The sequence below is a fragment of the Leptodactylus fuscus genome, chromosome 2 (genome assembly GCF_031893055.1).
Source record: "Leptodactylus fuscus isolate aLepFus1 chromosome 2, aLepFus1.hap2, whole genome shotgun sequence".
In the NCBI taxonomy this organism is placed as follows: domain Eukaryota; kingdom Metazoa; phylum Chordata; class Amphibia; order Anura; family Leptodactylidae; genus Leptodactylus; species Leptodactylus fuscus.
In genome coordinates, this window is record NC_134266.1 from 259,251,907 (window position 1) to 259,268,692 (window position 16,786).

A 16,786-nucleotide genomic window follows, 5' to 3' on the forward strand; every position below is an offset into this window, starting at 1 on the left:
TGTTTATGGCCTATCCGCCATAAATATCTGACCAATGGGTGGGCCAACATCCGAGTCCCACACAGATCAGCTGTATCGGGCTTCCAACACCCATACTATACACAACAAAGGGTTGGTGGTAGTTGGTTTTTGTCCCTGTATAGTGGCCAGGCACCGGTACTGCAGCCCAGCTCCAATTCAAGTCAAGTTGTGTATAGTGCGGGCATTGTAAGTGGTCTTGTACAGCTGATCAGTCCCTCATCTATGAGATATTTAAGTATAGGCCATAAAAAATAAACTCTGGACCCCTTTAAGCTCCAAGTAGCATAGAGCAAGGAGAACCGCTTGGTCAAGAAAGGTATCAATTTAAGGTGAACGTCTACATTTTAATAGCTTGTGGTCTTTACGTGATGGAAATTACTAGTGTATACTAATTTTACCTTATGGATCTCTTATACCTTAGCCTCATAGTTCAGGGTGCAGTCAACTGCACCAACTATCTGATAGATCTGTCTGAAAAACCCTTCAAGACATCCGAGACAGTAACATCTCCTGCCACCACCAACTCAAGAATTGTAATTTCTTGAATCTGCTCTTGCTTCAACTTTGAGTCAACAACAATGTAAATCCATGTCCTCATCATCGTTCCCCTATCGTAACATCCTTCTCTTTGGCTTTCCATCTAATACTCTTGAGCCCCTCCAATTCACCCTCTCTTGTGAATCTCCTTCACCTTTGCCGTCTACCATCTCCTTCATGGACCACCTATAGCCCAATGATATATGAGGCCACCTGTTCCCACCATAGAACTCAAACCTAATCTTTCGATACCTCCACACATGTACCTTGTTCTTTGATCTCCTTCATCTCTCCTTCATGGACCACCTATAGCCCAATGACATATGAGGCCACCTGTTCCCACCATACAACTCAAACCTAACCTTTCGATACCTCCCCACATGTACCTTGTTCTTTGATCTCCAAGAGATTCTCCCTTAGATCCCCCCATTTGATATTACCCCCAACACCACACTACACAACAGATTGTCCCCAACCTGAAATCCCACCACTTCAGGAAAGCCTACACCAATAGTGAGGGGAAGAACCCCTCTATGATGTCCGGGAACCCTAACAGAACATATGAGCAGGGGTTGCCTACATGACAACAAGCCAAATTGCACTTGATGTCTCCATGATCTTCAGATTTTGTGCGTCCATTTTTGAAAGTCGGCAAATTTTTTCAAAAACATAAAAAATTGCAAGAAAATGTTGAAGCGGAATCAATTTAGAAAGCCGAGATTGTCTTAGGATGAGATACTTTATACTCACTTGTATAATTATACATGTCTATACTATAATATATTTTTTGTCCTTTCCGCGGCCGGCAGCCATTGTCGTTTTAGCCATTTATCGACCATGTAATTATGGCTTGACGGCCCGGGCCATCTAAGCAAGAAATATTACCACGCATCTCTTGTACTCCCATCAGGCCAGATAACATTTTTTCCAGTTCTCCTATACACAATGCTGTCGTAGGCACAGACACGATTAAACCTAGGAAACGGGTATTTGAAGTCTTTGCCAAGACAAGGGGAAAATGAAGAACAATGTACCTCTTGTAAATGCGCCTCTTTCTTCTTCGATGACAAATTCAAGTGTTTCTCCAATATTGAATAGTATTTCTCACTCTCTTTGTCAAACTTCTTCTTTCCCTCCTAGAAACATGAAAGTCACAGCATTAACATTCAGCATGCAATAGTAATTACCGACTAACAAGCTTAGCGTGCTTTCCTCAAGGACCACTAAAGCCAACATACGAGCCGGTGAAATATGAGACAACATCTCGTAATGTTCTCCGCTCTACAGTACATAGGTACTTAGACTGATCATGCCCATACCAGCCAGAGGTCTACAGGGTACGCTGGGAATTGTGGTTTCAATAGTAAGGCTTACTGGATGACGAAATGATTGTAGGCTTGGGTGGGTTCCACTTTCACGTCAAGATGGCGTAGGGTTAGCCCTAATTGTCTCGAAATCCAATGACTGTAGTAACTTAGGTTGGCAAGAACATTTCTAACGAGGGTGAGGTCAAAGGTTTAGGATCTTCTGAATTACAACTCCCAATATGTCAAAATCAACCAGAAGACCACAGGGCATGTTTGGATTTTCGGTTTTACGCAGAGCAAGACTAAATAATCGGAGGCTTAGGCGATCACCCCAGTCAAGAGCAGAAGCAAGAAGGGTTCATCTAGAAATTTGTAATAAATTGTAATATTTTACCTTCATCTTCACCTTTCACCACCTCTAACGATTTGTGCTTTCTTTAAAGAGGACCTTTCATCACATCCACCAATTCCATTTCTTAGTATCTGTCAATAGTCGCTGCTCTACCGATTCCAGCACAGTTAGAATTTTCTCTCTAGCCCCCACCGTTCCTGATTAACAAGCACAGTTAGTTTTGGTCCCTGATGTGCTACTTAAGATCTGTAATGTCAGAAGGGGGATGTCAGCAGGGGGCGTGATTCAGAGATCCAATCAGAGGCAGCCAGTGTCAGAGCTCAGAATCACACCCTTGTCTGCTCCTGCCTGGCACCTCCCATTCAAAGATACAGAGACTAAATAGCACATCAAGTACCAAAACTAACAGCCATGATTGCTCAGGAATGGTGGTAGCCAGAGGAAAAAAACCAGCTGCGCCAGAATCAGTGAGCTTATTCACACATGTTAAGAAATGAAGTTGGTGGAGGTGGTGAAAGGTTCTCTTTTGGCACACTCAGAAATTTTTTTCTAGCCTTCATCATCTCTAACCTTTCGGCGCACTTACTTTCAGCACCCAATATGCGAATTAGGTTCCTGTCTGTCATGTTGGCGAATTTTGTCTGTTTACTACATCCCAGGACCGCCCACTTGACAGTAGAGTAACTAATTCCATATACAGAAACATGAACAGCTCAAAAACAATGGGGACTAGAAAAAATATTCCAACTGTGCCGGAATCACTGGAGCTGCACCAACAGGAGGACGCTAAGAACCAGAATTGTGGGAGGTGGTGTCCACTCCCCTTTAATAGGGTTGTCGAATTAGGCAAAAAATATGGCAAATGTGTAAGGTGGAAGCCCCCACCACAATGGGACGTCCCAGGTCCCTTTCCTTAGGTTGCAGATTGGTCTCAGCAGTCATGTGCGATGGAGATTTCCACCAGAATGAACCATAAGGACCGCACCGTGTTAGGAGACACCGGAGCACTAGAGACAGGTGAGTATGGTTTATCTTTATTTTCTTTCACCTTCCCCAACCTACTATGTCATCTGTAGGGCCCCACTCGGTTTCCATATTGGGTATTTCCATTAATACAGATGAAAGCATTCTCATGGTGGAATCTGGTGCTGATAGCGTCCTGTTCCATCTTGCCGAGGCCACAGCTTGAGACTCCCCACTGTAGGTCTACTCAGCCAAAAACACCCAATTTCGGGTGCACATTTGCTCCAAAAAGGGTCCACTGGGGGCTCTGTCAACCAAAGAGACCACACAGATCTCAAGCCCATGATGCCCCAACACTTGGAATCATAGGATGTTGTGCGGACCCTGACGGACCAGGAGGAAGTGCATAAGGAAAAGTATCCGGAAGATTACCGGCTCTACCGATGTTAGCACCCACATTACTAACGGGGCAATGGATATAAATTTTGGTGGGGTCGTTTCTCGACGCGTGATGATTTTTTCGAGATCTCTCAATGCGACGTCCTGGACTCACTCGAGCAGTATCTCAGCATTGTGGCATTTAAGTCTTTAATCTGCTTCCCAAAAGCAGACAGACGAGGATTCTGGAATGTGCAGCACGATGACATATTTTCCTCATAAGAAGCTTTGTGAAATAATTGATTTCATACTCCTTATTCCATCATCTCAGGCCAATGTCTTTTCCAGCCACCAAATTACCGTGCGGCATGATGTAATGGGGGATTATTTAAAGGGATAATCATCACAGAGTTCTTCTTGTGCAGGTTGTATTGGTGTAATCGGCCCCTGCCAGGCGTGGAATTTTATTAGAACAATACTGGGACTGGTATATACTGTAGCTGCTTTATATACTGTACAGGAGCCATGGTCATTTATAGGCATGCTCAGTGCGGAAAGGGGGGTAGGTAAGCTGTGACATTATCTATTGTCAGTAATGGATACAATGGTGGCTCAGTGACATGTCTTCTATTGTAATCCTGTTGCAAATGATGAGACTGCTGCAAAGAAAACCTCTACAGAATATGCAAGTACTACTCTATTATTAGGTTTAGTGGTCAGAGTGAGTTACTGGATTTAGTAATTGATTTAAAATATAGATAGTAAAATGATAAAACAAATAAATCTTAAATATATGTTTAAAAGGAGTCCGTCAGCTAGAAAACCGTAACGTAATCCCAGTACCTTGTAATGATCTTCAGACACTTTCCAAATATGCCTTTGTTAGTCAGCATTGCAGCTCCATTATCAGAAAATCATCTGCAAATTAGGTGAAAAGGGCTTTCGGTGTATGGACACTTTCCAAATATGCCTTTCTTATCCGGCATTGCAGTACCATCAGAGATTACCTCCCCTAACCACCACTCATCTAAGCCCGGGGGCAGGGGGTCTGTCAATCAAAGGATGGCGGGTGGAACTGTGGAGCAGTTAGTTCATTTAAAGAGGACCTTTCATCATTTGGGGCACATGTGGTTTTTAACACTGCTAGAAAGCCGACAGAGCACTGAATTCAGCGCACTATCGGCTTTCCCATTCTGTGCCCCCAGTGAAGAGCTATCAGTGCCGGTACCTTAGCTCTTCACTGTCAGGAGGGCGTTTCTGACAGTAGTGCCTATTGTGCTGTACTGTGAAAGTGAGGAAGAATGCCTCCTCCCCTCCTGATAGTGCTCGCCCATAGACAGGGGGCTTTCCCCGCTGCTCAGGGTCATGGCTGGGCAGTAAGCAACACCCCCTTTCACAGTACAGTGCAATAGACAATACTATGAGGAAGGGCGTTACTGACTGACTGTCAGGAATGCCCTTCAGACAGTGAAGCACGACGGTACTGGCACCGATAACTCTTCACCGTGGACACAGAACAAGAAAGCTGATAGTATTCTGAATTCAACACCCTGTCAGCTTTCTAGTGGTGTATTACACCGCATGGGCGCCAGGAGGCGAAAGGTCCTTTTTAAGTTGCAAATGAATAAAACAGCAAATTTTTGATAATGGAGCTGCAATGCTGAATAACAAAGGCACATTTGGAAATTGTATAAAGAGCACTAGAAGGAACTGGGGAGAGGAAAAGGGGGATTGTGAAAAGGCTGGATATTTGGTTTGAGTTAAAGATAGTTGTAGAAGTAAGTTTGGAATGGTGACTAATAGCAGGAAGTCTTCATGGTGGTCTGGGCCAGATGGGGAAGTGAATGACTCCGATATGAAAGACATCACCAAGTGAATCACAAGATATAATTGTGGACCCCCAAACGGAATCCTATATGCATGAAAAGTGATTACCATCAGGAAATACGTGGACCCCATAGACTATGATGGGGTCCGTGTGGTTTCCACATGGTGACCGCACAAAACATGCGGAGATAAAAGTGCTGCTTGTACGATGTTTCGCGTGGACACCGAGCAGAAACCACACGGACCCTTTATAGTCTATGGGGTCTGCGAGTTTCAAGGTAGCCACTTTGTAATACGTATAGTTTTCCCCAAGCGGACTCCCCGAATGGAAACCCGAATGCTGATGTGGACCAGGCCTCCGCGACCAGAAGGAATTGGTGACAACAATGTAACGGGTTTCTAAGGGCACTTTCCTTTGAACCACTTTTAATGATTCCCACTAATTTTATAGAAGTGGAGCCCCCTTTAAGAACTTTCTACAGAGGGAAAAATAACACTTGATTGCCTATAAACTTGTTTTTTTTTCACATGATTTAGGCACCTGCTGTTTCGATTTCAGCCATAAAACCTGTTTACTAGCGGGGAGAAGGCGAGTTACGGTCTTTAGCACATTCCACTTGTAGAATTGTTGGATTTGCTTCCACCGCAAATAACTTCTGTTATTTTACTCAATCTGAAAACAAAAGACTATTTTTTTATTCCTCCTTTTGCTGTTGAAATCCAATCTTCCCGCAGACGTCCAGGTCTCCTGATGTCGGATTAATCATCGCATCATCCTATAAAGTCGCCATTAAGGGCTTGTTGCGTAATACCATTAACCAGAAGTGAACTCCGGTATTTAAAGGAAACTTTCCCGTAAAATACATAGACAAAAACAAATCGCCTCCGTACATAACATCTGGGTATGATAGAGACCAATGAAAAAGCACAAAGGTTTTACTACTCTATGGGGTCCTTAAAGGGAGTGTCGTGAGAACCCAGAATATCAACCCAGTGCAGAGAGAGAGGTTAGGGTCACCTGAATCTGTTTCCCCCTTGTGAATCCAAGTCTCCATTGCTGAGATATTGCTGTTTTATAACTCTTGAAGAAATGATTTGAGGAATTTTGGGAAATCCCTTTAATGACAAAATTGTTATTTTTCAGGAATTTACCCCGTTTCTGTATCCTGACTTGGGCCCTAGCAAAGGTGGATGACAACCTATAGTACATGGAAGCTATTGTAGTATAGCCATTGTGTCTCCCCATCCTTTTATAGGCAGATGAGAGATAGACTAAGGCTGGGATCACTTCCATTGTTAATGTCCATTGCTGTATTACATCATAGGTTGACAGTAACAGACATCAAATCATACATACATGTCAAATAGACGGATGGATGGATGGATGGATGGATGGATAGAGAGATAGATATCAGATACATTATGTATATATGTAAACAGATACATATTAGCTAGATCTGATATCTATCTATAGATAGACAGATACATTAGATAGATAGTAGATAGAGAAGATATGTGATATCTACTTACCTACCTACCTATCTGATATATATCAACTATCTATCTAATGTATCTGTCTTTCTATAGATAGATATCAGATCTAGCTAATATGTATCTGTTTACATATATACATATCTATCTATCTATCTATCTATCTATCTATCTCCTATCTATCTATCTATCTATCTATCTATCTATCTATCTATCTATCTATCTCCTATCTATCTATCTATCTATCTATCTATCTATCTCCTATCTATCTATCTATCTATCTATCTATCTCCTATCTATCTATCTATCTATCTATCTAATATCTATCTATCTATCTATCTATCTATCTATCTATCTATCTATCCCATATCTATCTATCTATCTATCTATCTATCTATCTATCTATCTATCTATCCCCTATCTATCTATCTATCTATCTATCTATCTATCTATCTATCTATCTATCTATCTATTTATGCCTAGACATAATCTGATATATTTTTATCTATCTCTTCCTATGGCATTATTCCCGCCACATGTGACTAATGTATACAGGAAGCGTACATGAGAAGCCAATATATACTATAGCGTCAAACAAACTTTCTCAGGACCTCAGAGACAAAGCTCATGTCACTACACGGGATGTTCACAATGTCATTGCCATTCCTAATATTTATCCTTGTTGTGAAATGTCTTCCTTTTCATGTATCTGGTGCCGGCTGTAGGGCCCGAAAGGGAAAGCTTACTACTGTAACATACTATATATACTATATATACACGATATACTATACTGTGCGGGGAGTCTGCTCTACTTAGACGAGTATTCCCATCTCAGTTATTCATGACATGTCCAGGATCACCAACCATTCGTAAATTTGTAAATTTACCAAATTCTGTATTAAAAAAATAGAGGCGTTTGTGACCATTTCAGACATTGGAGCTGCTGGTGCAGATTGTTGCGATCACAATCCATCATGGTAGGTGCAGTGGATGTGCTCATTGACGTATCCGAGCTGAGTGGATGTGCTCATGGACGTATCCGAGCTGAACACACATATTACTCATTGGCTTTATGATTTATCAGGGTTTGCCACTTTGCAGTAAAAATTTGGCCAGAACAAAGGAAACCCTGTATGTCCTTCTCCTGCTGCTGCTACTTTTTTCTCCATGTAACAGCTTGTATGTGGAGCGATGGAGTTCAGAGGAACGTACAAAAAGTATATACAGATGTAGCAGGGTTAAAGGGGTTTTCCAGGCAAAAAAATTGTTTTTCAAAATAGGTCTACTAGTGCTATTAATGGGTTAATAAGTGCACCCAGATACCTTTAGCAAAGTTTGAGTGATTTCTGGGTTTCTCTGGGAGCTCCTGGAGTCTTTTGCCTTGGTTTACATGGGCATCTTCCTGCTCTGTTTTCCTACAACTACCATGATGTCTTGCACTTCACTCACAGCTAACTCCCTCCCCCTCCCTTTCTCCCTCCCACCTTCTCACTCACCCTCCTCCTTTCTCATCCCCTTCCCCCTTCCTTTTCTCACTCACCCCCCTTTCTCCCTCCTACCTTCTCACTCCACCTCCCCCTTTCTCACTTACTCCCTACCCCTCCCTCTCTCACTCACCTCCCCCCTTTCTCCCTCCCACCTTCTCACTCTCCCTCCCCCTTTCTCACTTCCTCCCCCTCCCTCTCTCACTCACACTCCCTCCCTGTTTCCCCAGCTAGCTCACCCACTCCTAGCTCCTTCCTTGCTAACTCAGCCCCCACCCCATCATACTTACCTGTCTTCCGGACAGTATCTTCTCGGCATGGGACTTGTTGTTCTAGGGGACCGTCACCTCCTCTTCTTGATGTCTGCTGGCACTCCGGCTTTATTGCACAAGCGGCCCAGACATCAAGAGCAAGAGGTGCTGGTCAGACAGAACAAGTGGCATTCTGTGCCCAGAAGATCCGGACAGACAGGTAAGTATGATGGGGTGGAGAATTGGGTTGGTTAGTATTGGTAACATTCTGTTTCTGGAAACGGAATGTCACCGGAAAAATTGGAAAATGTGTCTGGGGTGTCACTAAGATCTGCAAATAATGAAATTTCCAAGCAGCTCGTTCCAATCTTTGACATGTGGGAGTGGCCTAAAAGACCCTATGTGCTATAGGTATATGCTGTAGTTATATAATCTGCATGTATGTTCGTAATGTATACTTTATGTGTCAAATATGCACAAACCAAGAATTTAGGATTCTTTTCGCCTTCTTGCTGAAGACAAGAAGCCAATGCAGAGCTTAAGATGAGAGCGGCCATGCTGTTATGCGGCTGCGGTCGTATTACGCGGCTTGTGTACTCGGTAATATTTATTTACTGACATTTCCTTGAGCCTCTCAAATCTTATTTGCTAAATTGTTCTATTACTTCATATAGCTAAAGATCTCATGCAAAGGAAGAAGCAGAAGGCGAGGAGATTCTGTCCAGACGCTGATAAGAATATCGCCGCAGCTTCATTACATTTAATACACATCGGATTATTTATTAATCTCAACGAACGCCGGGCAGGGGGATTCACTTTAATGAATGATCATAGCTGCATATTATTAGCAGCTTTAGATTCTGATCTTATAGGGATTACGGTACTAAACAGAGAAGATTCCGGGGGGTCAGAGGCAGTTCAATGAAGAGAGTCGGGGGAATTATAAAATAATTAATCTCAAAAAATAAATAAAAATACATATAAGACTTTCTATAGAAAGTTCCTTATTTATTTTGCAAATCTCTCCACCCCCCTCTGCAGTTTCTGCAGTGTATCAATTTCGACTTAAAGGGACATCCAGTTTTTTGTTTTTTTTTAATATATGGGCCAAATAACAGGATGCATCAATACAAAAAACTTCCTAATATATCCTGTTTCAATTCAGCAGTTTATCTGATCATTGACCTCAACTGTGACGTTTTGTTTGCAAGCTCACTACCCCTCCCTGTGAGCAGTGAAGCCAGCAACTGAAAGAGCACAGCAGCATGTGACCTCGGATGTGGGAGGGATTTATTACTTGTAGGAGAGAGTGGAGAAGGGAGGTGAATGGAGAGAGAACAAGCAGATATGGCCGTAAGGAGACAACCGTATGTCTCAGTGTGCTGGGCGTTCATGTCATGGCCTCTATGACCCCATACACATGTCTGTGTATACAGCGGTAAACCCAAAGCAGAACTCAGAACCACCTGTTGCACAAAACAGACGACAAGTGGCCACCTAACTACCCAACGTGTGTCCACAAACATACTTGTTTCTCCCAATTCTCCCATAGTATCCCATAGGTTAACGCTGCAAAATACCAATCCCAAAGGAAAAATATGTGAATGACCCATCAGTCCAAAAAGCTACAAAGTATCATCCAAACAGAAAACCCAAATTAGACTCACTTATTTCCATGGTGCGTAAATGTGTCTCTGCTTCCTTTGATGTGCCGGGAATTCTAGTGGAGGTCAAGGGGCACCAGAACAGAATAATGTTTAACAGACTGGACAGATAGAAGAATCACAGGATTTTGGCCCACGCAGGGATGAGCTCATCCATATAACCAGCTGTGGACCATAGACTACACTGACCAAATAAGGCAACCAGCCCTACCAGCCTCTTCCCTCTGGAGCTCCTGGGAGTTCTGCACTCATTGGGGAGGACACATCTCGCATCCTGTTTTCAATATACCATTCACAGGAAACCTATGGCTTACTGACTATGACAACTTTCTACTTTCTCGTGTCTTCCGATTGCAAGATCCCTGTTTGTTGTTGGTGAATGTTATGGTGGTCTGCACAAATCTGATGGCTCCTAAGGGGCAACACGGTGGCTCAGTGGTTAGCATTGCAGCCTTGCAGCGCTGGAGTCCTGGGTTCGGAAGGAACAACATCTGCAAGGAGTTTGTATGTTCTCTCCTTGTTTGTGTGGATTTCCTCCCATTCTACAAAGACATACTGATAGGGGAAAATGTACATTGTGATCTCTATATGGGGCTCCCAATCTACATTTAATAAAAGAATCTGATGGCTCCTATAGTTATGTACAATCTAGACAATCATATGTGGCCCGGCTGATATGTTATGCCCCTATTATCGAAGAATCAGGCCTCATTTCTTCTATTTGGGATTGGATTTGGACAGCGGTTGGATCACAAAATCGGTTGTTGTCTGAATTTTGCTCTGGTGCACTATACTGCGGTCACTCAGTGAGCACTATAAGGCACCCTGTACTTCCTTGCCCATTCTCCAAGAAGGGTTAATCGTTTATTGTTGTCAATTACCAAAAAGAAGTGAATAAAGAAAAGAGAAATGTAAATCCCACCAATATTTGATGTGACCTTTGCTTTTTGGAGGAGGAGTCCTGGAAGTGATGATCCGGCCCCCGCAGAGCCCTGATCTCACCATCATCAAGTCTGTCTGGGATGACACGAAGAGATAGAAGGAGATTGGAGAAAGCCTACATCCACAGAAGATCTGTGCTACAAGATGGCGGGGACAACCTCACTGTCTGCAAGTACCGAGAAGAACTGATGTAAGGTAAAGTGTGCTGGTGATAATAAGCTTTATACTCTGTCGCTGTAATCCTCACGCCGGCGCAGTTCTGACTGAGGCAAGAGGAGTACACATTGCCTTCAGTGCGCATGCGCCAAACCTCCAGCACTTGCACAGTGCGTCCTAAGCTTCACGGCGTGGGTGCCAAGAGCGTCCGAGATGAGTCCAATGAGGCCCATCTCTAGGCAAGTCTAAAGGTTTGGTTTTTAAATATGGACACAGATGGATTTAAAATGGTTTATAAGGATCTGTGGATGATTTAGCGTCCCAAATCGACCTGACAGGTTCCCTTAAGAATATTAATTACTCGTATATACTAAAGGCCGGATTAGGAGGCCGCAGGATGATGATTTATATCCTCACTATAGAGTCAGCGATATCTTTCCCACCTGTCACCGGTCCGGGATCCGAATATCGCTCCATCATATCACACCAGAGTGGATGAGGGATATTTTTGAGTTGCTCTCAGATATACATTTACTGCATGGCTGCTCGGTGGTACGGCCCCCCGGAGACCGGCGCCATGATTAAACCTCTTATCACTGAGTTCACAATCATATCATGAAGTAATTGTGTCTCGCCGCGACATTAAGTAACGCTACAAAAGGGACCTGAGTTACGATGGGAAAAATCCAAACAGCCTGTCTATTCCCAGATAGGTAAAGACCCGGATAAATCTCTTCTGCTGCATTAGCTCCATGACACGGCCAAATGCTGCACGGTGATGGACGGCACACATTACCTAGGTGATCCTCATGGCGTGGTAGAAATGTGGAGTCCACGCCAGTCATTTAACATATCATCTGAATTAAAGCCTGTTCCTTAAAGGGATATTCCCACTAACATAACCAGATGTAATACTGTAGGAAGGAAAAGGTTAAGGGAGCTCTAAATACAGAATCCAAAGAAATATCTATCTATCTACTGTATATACTCGAGTATAAGCCGACCCGAATATAAGCCGAGGCCCCTAATTTTACCACAAAAAACTGGAAAACTTATTGACTCGAGTATAAGCCGAGGGGGGGGAAATGCAGTAGCTACTGGAAAATGTCAAAAATTAAAATGGCCAGAATTTTTGGGTGCAGTAGATGCTGGGGAAGGGGAGGGGGTGTTTTGGTTGTCTGTCTGCCCCTTCCCTGAGCTTGAGGACTGTTTTTTTTTTCCCCACTTGGAATCCAGCCTGGCTGACTATAGGGGATCTGCAGTGCTCCTATTAACCCCTTCCCGACGGAACAGGAGCACTGCAGATCCCCTATATTCAGTAGCCCGGGCACTGTCAGACACAGGGAGACCTAATGTGTATGTGTGTCACAGACATTATCTACTTCTATATGTATTCTAGGGAAAGGAGGGATTTACAACTTTTAATTACTTTATTTTTTTAGAGCTTCTTTTTTTCCCACTATTTTATGGGAGATTCTATACATTACTATTGCCGCTGGTCATAGACCCCCCCCCCCCCCACACCCCCTTTTGCTTGACTCGAGTACAGTATAAGCCAAGGGGGGCTTTTTCAGCACAAAAACTGTGCTGAAAAATTCGGCTTAAACTCGAGTATCTATAGCTGTTTAAATTAACCTTGTGCAATAACCATACCACATCATTTCAGGATTTACCATTCAGGATTATGGGAAAGCTGGGTGATATACCAGGTAATGCAGTAATAGGGAATGCTGAGTGCTAAATGTCCCTAAATAAACCCCCGTTTGCCCCCAAATTATGCCAAAGCATCCTTGATTTGCATTTTGGGGTTCAGGGAAAGCTGGGTAGCATACAATGTTAAGCTATGATAGGGAATACTGAATTTGTCTTATAAATCCCACTCCTTTCCACAGAATTCTGCCATATCATGTCACATCTAATTCTCAGGGTCCCGGGAATGCTGGGTAGCATACCACTCAGTGTTTTAATACAGACTGCTGGGTGAAGCTAAACTTAACTCTACAGAGTTATTTCTCAGTTATGTCATAGCTGGCTTGTGTTGCCTTTCAGGAATCTAGGAAAGCTGGGTGATTTGCACAAAGTAGATGAACATCACACACACGTAATGACTTCTCCCTGGTGTGATTCATGCTCTGGAGCTGCACCAGCTACATTACACTCAATGGTAATTCATTAGACTCAATGGCCATTAAGCTTTGGCTCCCGAACTTCCTGTGCTGTCATGCTAAATAACCTGCAGGGGGCTTCACGTGCCTCAAAAAACACCATATAAGACAGAGACCCGCAACTTGTTCCCTTTAATGGACCTGGACCAGATGAAGCCAGTTGTAATGGCTGTGTGCAGAACTATTGCAAAGCTTATAATGTTAGATTGCTGCGACACATGTAAGCCATACCATGAATTATACATGACCCGCATTACGTTCCGACACTAAAATCATGAAGCAATTCCTACACTACTTACCTTTGCTGCACCGATCTGTTCCTTACGGAACTTCTCCAGGGGGGATATTAGCACATCATTGGCGTTCTGGATCTGTAAAATAAGAATCGCACAAACATGAAGTAAACAGAATAATAAAATATGTGAAATAGGATTTTTTTTTTTTACATTTCATATAGCAGCAATTTCCTGAATTCTACAGAGAAATCTCAAAATTGCTAATAAAATTTTTAAGACATTTATAAAATGCCCAAAAGGCGAGATTAAATACAACCTGTTCTACCGGCTATGGGACTGGTATCAGTGTGTGAGAGACAATATTGTATCAAGGAGGGAACATATTTTTAGGTTGGAGGGCGTGGTTTAATCGGTCTCAGATGTATGCCAAATATATCTGAGTATCTGAGGTACTTCCGAAATATTTTTTGACCAGCCAATAGAATATTAGCAAGAAGAGACAAAGTTTTTATTAAGATTTTCTAAAAAAAAAAAAGGCATTACTTCAAAGTGAATCTATCTGGGGAGGAATGCTGTGATAGAGGGAGAGAGCTGTGTGATATGTAAGGCTATATAGCTTCTCTCCTCTATCATATAACCCTATATATCACAGAGCTCAGCTTCTCTCCTCATATAACCCTATATATCACAGAGCTCAGCTTCTCTCCTCTATCATACAACCTATATATCACAGAGCTCAGCTTCTCTCCTCTATCATATAACCTATATATCACAGAGCTCAGCTTCTCTCCTCTATCATATAATCCTATATATCACAGAGCTCAGCTTCTCTCCTCTATCATATAAACCTATATATCACAGAGCTCAGCTTCTCTCCTCTATCATACAACCCTATATATCACAGAGCTCAGCTTCTCTCCTCTATCATATAACCCTATATATCACAGAGCTCAGCTTCTCTCCTCATCATATAACCCTATATATCACAGAGCACAGCTTCTCTCCTCTATCATATAACCCTATATATCACAGAGCTCAGCTTCTCTCCTCTATCCTATAACCCTATATATCACAGAGCTCAGCTTCTCTCCTCTATCATATAACCCTATATATCACAGAGCTCAGCTTCTCTCCTCTATCATATAAACCTATATATCACAGAGCTCAGCTTCTCTCCTCTATCATATAACCCTATATATCACAGAGCTCAGCTTCTCTCCTCATATAACCCTATATATCACAGAGCTCAGCTTCTCTCCTCTATCATACAACCTATATATCACAGAGCTCAGCTTCTCTCCTCTATCATATAACCTATATATCACAGAGCTCAGCTTCTCTCCTCTATCATATAACCTATATATCACAGAGCTCAACTTCTCTCCTCTATCATATAACCCTATATATCACAGAGTTCAGCTTCTCTCCTCTATCATATAACCCTATATATCACAGAGTTCAGCTTCTCTCCTCTATCATATAACCCTATATATCACAGAGCTCAACTTCTCTCCTCTATCATATAACTCTATATATCACAGAGCTCAGCTTCTCTCCTCTATCATCTAACCCTATATATCACAGAGCTCAGCTTCTCTCCTCTATCATATAACCCTATATATCACAGAGCTCAGCTTCTCTCCTCTATCATATAACCCTATATATCACAGAGCTCAGCTTCTCTCCTCCATCATATAACCCTATATATCACAGAGCTCAGCTTCTCTCCTCTATCCTATAACCCTATATATCACAGAGCTCAGCTTCTCTCCTCTATCATATAACCCTATATATCACAGGGCTCAGCTTCTCTCCTATCATATAACCCTATATCACAGAGCTCAGCTTCTCTCCTCTATCATATAATCCTATATATCACAGAGCTCAGCTTCTCTCCTCTATCATATAAACCTATATATCACAGAGCTCAGCTTCTCTCCTCTATCATATAACTCTATATATCACAGAGCTCAGCTTCTCTCCTCTATCATATAACCCTATATATCACAGAGCTCAGCTTCTCTCCTCTATCATATAACCCTATATATCACAGAGCTCAGCTTCTCTCCTCTATCATATAACCCTATATATCACAGAGCTCAGCTTCTCTCCTCATATAACCCTATATATCACAGAGCTCAGCTTCTCTCCTCTATCATACAACCTATATATCACAGAGCTCAGCTTCTCTCCTCTATCATATAACCTATATATCACAGAGCTCAGCTTCTCTCCTCTATCATATAACCCTATATATCACAGAGCTCAGCTTCTCTCCTCTATCATATAACCCTATATATCACAGAGTTCAGCTTCTCTCCTCTATCATATAACCCTATATATCACAGAGCTCAGCTTCTCTCCTCTATCATATAACCCTATATATCACAGAGCTCAGCTTCTCTCCTCTATCATCTAACCCTATATATCACAGAGCTCAGCTTCTCTCCTCTATCATATAACCCTATATATCACATAGCTCAGCTTCTCTCCTCTATCATATAACCCTATATATCACAGAGCTCAGCTTCTCTCTATCATATAACCCTATATATCACAGAGCTCAGCTTCTCTCCTCTATCATCTAACCCTATATATCACAGAGCTCAGCTTCTCTCTATCATATAACCCTATATATCACAGAGCTCAGCTTCTCTCCTCTATCATATAACCCTATATATCACAGAGCTCAGCTTCTCTCCTCTATCATATAACCCTATATATCACAGAGCTCAGCTTCTCTCCTCCATCATATAACCCTATATATCATAGAGCTCAGCTTCTCTCTATCATATAACCCTATATATCACAGAACTTTTCTAGCTCCCCCTCCATTCCTGAGTAATCAGCACTGTTCCTTTCAACACCGAATATGCAAATTAGGCTCCATACTGTCAGGTGGGTGGTCCTGAGCTGAAGTAGACATTCTGGGATTGCCCACCTGACAATAGAGAGCCTAATTAGTACATTGGGTGCTGTGATTAACAGAAACGATTGCTCAGGAGTGGTGGG

General features: G+C 42.5%; 1 protein-coding gene across 1 annotated transcript in view; it reads right to left on the reverse strand.

The window, feature by feature from the left end:
• The window catches only part of ARHGAP42 (Rho GTPase activating protein 42), a 193,730-nt gene that overhangs the window by 58,266 nt on the left and 118,678 nt on the right, over positions 1 to 16,786 (reverse strand). Inside the window, exons 4-5 of the mRNA XM_075266120.1 lie at positions 13,838 to 13,909; positions 1,593 to 1,694 (exon numbers count right to left, since the gene is read on the reverse strand). Of these exons, the coding sequence (XP_075122221.1) occupies positions 1,593 to 1,694; positions 13,838 to 13,909 (174 nt within the window). The remainder of the gene's footprint in view (positions 1 to 1,592; positions 1,695 to 13,837; positions 13,910 to 16,786) is intronic.